The 6,196-nt window shown below is 42.3% G+C and overlaps 2 protein-coding genes across 2 annotated transcripts; both read left to right on the plus strand.

The window, feature by feature from the left end:
* The first annotated feature begins 302 nt into the window (after window positions 1–302).
* LOC123114618 (zinc finger CCCH domain-containing protein 34) lies at window positions 303–3,092 on the plus strand. Its single transcript, XM_044536099.1, has 3 exons — window positions 303–527; window positions 666–776; window positions 1,451–3,092. Exons 1-3 carry the CDS (start codon window positions 429–431, stop codon window positions 2,741–2,743), a joined length of 1,503 nt encoding a protein of 500 aa, XP_044392034.1. The 5' UTR covers window positions 303–428; the 3' UTR covers window positions 2,744–3,092.
* Window positions 3,093–3,313: 221 nt separating this feature from the next.
* Window positions 3,314–4,982, plus strand: LOC123114629 (uncharacterized protein At1g15400-like). The gene has a single exon (XM_044536102.1). The coding sequence runs from the start codon at window positions 3,705–3,707 to the stop codon at window positions 4,074–4,076; it is 372 nt and encodes a 123-aa protein (XP_044392037.1). The 5' UTR covers window positions 3,314–3,704; the 3' UTR covers window positions 4,077–4,982.
* The last annotated feature ends 1,214 nt before the right edge of the window (window positions 4,983–6,196 follow it).

A 6,196-nucleotide genomic window follows, 5' to 3' on the forward strand; every position in this document is an offset into this window, starting at 1 on the left:
TGATGTGTATATTTGAATCACCAAGTGATGTATATTTGAATCACCAAGTGATGTGTATATTTGAATCACCAAGTGGCTGATGGAGTATTTTACATCTAGAGTAGAACCAGCGTTTTTTTTTACTGTTGGAGCACTATTTTTCGGCATTTGTACTGTAAAAAGTGGTTATTTAAACATCTACATTGGACATGCTCTGCATATTAAACTTTGAGGGACTGGTATGCATTTGCGAAAAACAGAGCGCGATTCGTTCCTAGACCCAATGCACCAAAAAGTTCAAAACCCTTTTCTCCCTCAAAAAAAGTAAAATTCAAAACCTTTTTCGTTCCTCCCGAACCGTCGCGTCCACCGCCGCAACCCCATTTCCCACACCGCCACCGCCGGCGCCCCTCCGCCGACGACGCAGCGGACGAGAGGCAAGGGGAGCGATGGTCTCCGCGGCGGCGGAGAAGGGCGAGGACCCGCGCTGGAGGAGGAGCAACACGGACTGCGTCTTCTTCCTCGTCTCCCGCGTCAGCTGCACCAAGGTGCCGTACCACTCAAAACCCTAGCGCAAATCCGTCGATTCGTTTGGTTTCTGTGTCTCCTTGCCGGTGAATGGTAGCTGGATGCCGCCTCGGTTGGTTGATTTACTGATCGGAGTTCGTGTGCGGTTTTGGTTGCAGGGGTCCAAGTGCGAGTACCGCCACTGCGAGGGCGCGCGGTTCAACCCCAGGAACTGCTGGTACTGGTTCCACGGCAGCTGCGTCAACCCAAGCTGCACCTTTCGCCACCCTGTGTGTGATCCGTACATCCGTAACCTCTGAGCTCAATACCTTCGAATTGATATGTGTGTGTGCTTCTGTAATCGCAAGAAGAAGTGTGTGTACTTCCATGCTTGCTTGCATGCCTAGGACGCTTGCTTTGGTGGTTAGTCATTGGTGTCATTATTACGCTTGTGCCAGGCTAGCTTCTGTTGTGGTATAATTTGCGAAGAAGGGCTGCATGCCTGATATGTCATTATCACAGTGGATCTCTCTTTGCTTAGAGAAATATTCACAAATACCCTTGATCTTATTCTAGGTATACATTAACTCCAATTCTTCTATTACACCTTGCACGCTGAGCCTGCCTACTGTTAGTCAGCACAATTCGGTGTAAAATTTCGTAGAATTTCTTGTTTGTATGCATTGTGAGTTTGTGACAGCAAACAATTCCATTTCCATGTGTAGTTTTGTGCTTTGCTGCATGCCTGCATTTCGTTTAGGGGTGGAAATTTATAACCATGAAATCAGGTATGAAAAGGAGGCTTACTTGACCCGGCGGTTAATTTTTTTGAGTTTGTCTATGCTCATGTACCAATTCTACAAATATAATATGAGATTCCATAGAATATCAGGTTGTGGTATTTCGATGAATTGCCCTGATAGTGTGTTGGTGCTTGTTGTCTGATGAGCTTTTCCTGTTGCAGCCAATGGAAAATTTCAACCGAACCAAGTCCTTGACAGTCCCACCCTCATCAGATGGTCCTATTTCTGTCAAGACAGCCAATCCTTGTTATTTCTACTATAGCTCTGGCTGCAAAAAAGGTGACAATTGCCCCTTCCTACATGAGCCAACCCCTAGCACTGAATCAGCGATTTCTTCTGAGGCTATTGCTTTCAATCCTGCTGTCAACGAAAATTCCGCTGGAGATGAGATGGTTGAGGCATTGAAGGATGCTCACACAAGTCCTTGTCAGGACACCTTGTACCACATAAAGAAATGCCACTCAAAAGAAGTTCCTGAGTCAATATATCTCCAATTTGATGGTCCTATTTCGGTCACGCCTGAAACATCAATTGACACTGGTGAATACATAAAGTGTTTCACCCACTCAGATCAGAGCTCAGAATATTCAACAATGGAGGACGCAGAGCAAGATGAAAGTCGTGATTCCTCCCTTGGATTTGATGTGCTCGTTGATTATGGGCTCTCTAACAAGAATGACCTTGAGAAACAATTGGCACAGAAAAGAGATGCTCAGGTGCTTCATGCGAAATATGATATTGGAGATCCAGTCTGTTATGATCGGGATTATTATGATTCATGGTACTATGGGCAAGCATTTTGTAGCTTTGATGATCAACATGGTTATCTTAGTCATCCTGAAGGAGTTCAAGACCCTGATGTTGAGACCACTTTGGGACACATACCACACAATACAAGAAAGCTTGCAAGGCCAAGTTCTGATGAGTATGATAGAATGTTCTTCAATTCCAGCTTCATCGGCTCAGCAGCAGATGATGTGTTTCCTCGTCAGCATACTGAGACAAGACACACTTCAAAGAGAAGACCTGAGAAGAGAAAAGGTGCCAAGAGCAGGAAGGGTCGCACTAAGAGGCGTCGGGGTCTTGAACCCGCGAGTGGTTTCCAAGGCATTGAATCAAGATCCACTCATTACAGGCAAGAGTTCTTGATGGAGGAGTGTGCTCAGTCTGTTGTCTGTGCTACCTTCAGGGGGCAGAAGAAGAAACGTAGAGGAAAACAGCACAATGTAATTTCTGCTAGATCTTCTGAACATCCTACCACAGATTTTACTGGGCCAAAGACCCTAGCTCAGATAAAAGAAGAGAATTGTGTATCTAAGTCACGCTTTAGCCACTCTGCTGCTCGCATGCCTCATGGGGGTTCTTTCTCAAATGATTTTGAAGGCCCAAAATCTCTGACTGAGCTTCTCAAGGCTAAGGATAGGATTTCAATTAGCCAGCGCACCATACTGTAGCAAGTGCATATAAACTGCAATATTGTCTGTTCTCTGCTCAGCTTGGTCAGGATGATGTTTATGGCAGCTGCGTTAGCAACTTGGGAGGACAACTGTCAAAGAGAATGGAACATGAAGTGTCACTTCTGCAGTCGGACTATTTAACATTCTGGTTAATTTTAGGAGGAAGGAATCAACATTCAAGAATAACTAGCTGCTATAGTTGGTAAATGATGTTAACTAGCTTGTTACTTCTTGTTGCCACGTACGTAACTGTAAGTTAGGGCTCGCTGGAGATTCTGTTATGTCTTTTAGACCATCAGTTAACATTGTGGCAGGGTCATCTACTACTTTTCTGTATATCTGCGCAGTTCATATCCCTTTCAGCTGCTTTACAATCCAGGATTAATAGTGCATTAAGGCGAGAAGAGAGGGGTGATGATATTTGCTGTTGATTCTGCATTTAATGTTAAGCTACTTTAGGCAATATTCTGTTAGCTCTTGAATACATCACAACAAACATGATGGTGTTTCAGCTAATAGTACTTGTGTAGGCAGGCAGAGGGTCCCGTTTTATCAATACACTACTTGGTGTCAATGCATTGTACATACATTGATACATACCTTATATCCTTCCTTCGTCTTGAGCCTTCTTCAGTTGTCACCATCATGTGACTCATCCTGAATTTGTTATGGTTAACCTTCCTTGATATGCATGTACTCCCTCCGTCCGAAAATACTTGTCATCAAAATGGATAAAAGGGATGTATCTAGACGTATTTTAGTTTTAGATACATCTCTTTTCATCCATTTTGATGACAAGTATTTCCGGACGGAGGGAGTATATTATTAGGTTTGGTCAATACACACTTTCCTCCCCACTGCAGACCTTATTATGCACCATAGGACTTCTTAGGTATGAACACTGAAAGAAACACCCACGAACACAGGTAGAGAAGGACGGAAGTAATACCAAAGGAAGATGGCAGAGCTGCAGAGATCTTCCCAAACATTTAGGAGGTCTGGTTCTTCTGGTCTGATCTGGGAGGAGAGGCTTATGCCTAAAGACCAGAACCAGAGGAATCAAGGGGCAGCTGGGGAGGCAGAGGTCAACAGCTTAGAACTCAAGGAGCTAAGGCACTCCTGTAGCATCGGGTCCAGGGGAGGTGTGCAGCGTAGGTGCAGTGACGGTGCAGAGCGCGGTGGCATGCCCAGCAACATCAACCAGGCCTTTCATACTCGGCATGTTCCGCCAGCTCTTGATCCACCTTCACCCAAGTTTGCTCGATGCATGTTCTGTGGAATTTTTAGGAAGGAAGGTCCCTCACAACCTTCCGAACCCAGCAGGTACTAGGGTGGTGCATATACTTTTGAGTGTTTGAGAATAGGGATATAAGACATTTTATGGCTGATTGAAGTTCGGGTGTATCATAATAAGCATATGTTTGGTTTTGCATGAGGTTATTTGAATAGGTTTGCATGTTTCATTGTGTGCCTTTGCTACCTTTCCTTTTCTTCTCAGTATTATATTGGAAGTGAGAAAAAATAACATGTCCTTGTACAGTTTGTGCATATGATGCTTTTCTTCATTATACTATGTGTGTTGTATTGCATGGTTAAAAACTTATAACTGTTTGCTGATTGCTGATCATTGTCTCTGTTCATGACACTGATCAGCCAGTTAATTCAGCTACTGAAGGTACAACCTGAGTTCACTTCTACATGTAACAAGTTCTCTTTTATCTGTATAAGGCTACTATTTAGTACAGTACTTTGTATATTCATAGCACACTGTGTGCTTCTTTCCTAGTTGTCTTAGTGAATTTACTGTTCCAATTTATTTATTTCTTCAAATATGGGTGCCTGGCCGAGAAAATATATAGGCAAAAAGAAAAGAAAAATCTGTAAGATATAGCCATATAGGATATCACGTCATGGATTTTTTTTAGCTTGGATCCACCACTGGTTTCAGTTACCATCTAAATGATTTTGTTTGCATGCATGACTAAGTCGAAGTCATAACTTTTTAACGGTGCATATATTTGTAGTTGGACTTTTGGCTTATCACCCCAACTGCTTCTATTTAGCAATACTTACAATGCTATCATGTGATGTAGGCTACTGTATCTGTGGACCTATCTAGCCCACTTCATTAATAATTAGTTCTTAATGCTTAGTTGAGATCTTTATGAAATCCTGACCTTCGGTCATCCTTTCAACTTGTGAGCTCATGCACACTGGAAACTTTTTGTTGCATGTACTTGGTAATGTTCAACTAAAATGTTTTCCTGAATGTTATTTATGATCTTCCGCAGTTCCTGCTTTTTACTATCCAGGAGAGATCTTCCTTAGTAGTATATTCTTATGCAGAAGGTGGGATTGGAATCAACCGCCCATGTTTGAATCCCATCTTCCACTTGAGAATGTATTGCAGAGGCTCCTTCCACTGTTAGTCTGTTCTTATTATTCAGGCAGAGCCCTGTCGTGTTTATGGCGAATGGTTCATGAATCTGGCTTGAAAATTGTTTGAATTTTCATTGATAGTTAGGCCCTGTTGTTGCATACAGTCGTGCAAATCAGGGGAAATCTGTTTGCTGATGACTGTTCACACAACTCAAACTACTACTCCCTCCGTATCAAAATATATGACGTTTTTGTAGGCTAGCATAGCCTATAACCGTCTTAGATTTTGTAGAGGGAGCTCTTGTTAAAGTTTGTACTTCCTCTGATAGATACATCCGTATCTAGACAGATCTAAGTCAAGTAATATGGATCGGAGGGAGTAGCACTTTTTTCATATGCAGAGCACATAAATTTGGCTGCAACATGTGTCGGGTGCATACTTAGATTATGTGTACTGATAGCAGAACATATGAACGTCACGTTTAAGTTTGTCCTAAGTCAAACTTGTTTAAGTTTGACCAAGTCTATGGAAAAAAATATGAACATTTGGAACACCAAATTAGTCTCATTAGATTCTTTATGAAATATATTTCCGTACTATGTGTGTTTGGTGTTGTAGATCTTTGCACATTTTCTATAGAGTTGGTCATACTTAAGCAAGTTTGACTCAGGACAAACCTAGAACTTCAATTATTTTGGAACGGAGCGAGTAGATCGTAACATGGTCTTAGCATGTCCAGCTTAGGAGATATCACCATATTGGCTGTGAGTTTTTGCTTCTGAAAAAATGTTTCTGCCACTTTGTTATGTCAACTGACTGATCACGCAGTAGCAGAACTTTTTTTGTAAGTGACTTACAGTCATGTCTGGCCATACTTTCTGTGGGTTGACACTTGCAGAATTCCAAGTATCCAAACCGCTACCAAAGTGGATTTAAACATGTGGTGACGTCTTAAAGCCCACTGGTGTGCTAATTGGTGAGCTATTCACAAAGTGATTGCAAGCATAGTGCCTTGCAGTTCTTTTCACCATCTTCACAGGATATCATGACAAAAATTTCCTGCCTACCTT

Source organism: Triticum aestivum, chromosome 1B (genome assembly GCF_018294505.1).
Source record: "Triticum aestivum cultivar Chinese Spring chromosome 1B, IWGSC CS RefSeq v2.1, whole genome shotgun sequence".
NCBI lineage: Eukaryota > Viridiplantae > Streptophyta > Magnoliopsida > Poales > Poaceae > Triticum > Triticum aestivum.

Bases quoted from the DNA above. Each gene is read 5' to 3' on its own strand.
- LOC123114618 (XM_044536099.1), top strand. From the start codon at position 429: ATGGTCTCCGCGGCGGCGGAGAAGGGCGAGGACCCGCGCTGGAGGAGG. The intron at 528-665 runs GTGCCGTACCAC...TTTTGGTTGCAG, and splicing joins CCCGCGTCAGCTGCACCAAG to GGGTCCAAGTGCGAGTACCG. The intron at 777-1,450 runs GTGTGTGATCCG...TTCCTGTTGCAG, and splicing joins GCTGCACCTTTCGCCACCCT to CCAATGGAAAATTTCAACCG.
- LOC123114629 (XM_044536102.1), top strand. From the start codon at position 3,705: ATGGCAGAGCTGCAGAGATCTTCCCAAACATTTAGGAGGTCTGGTTCT.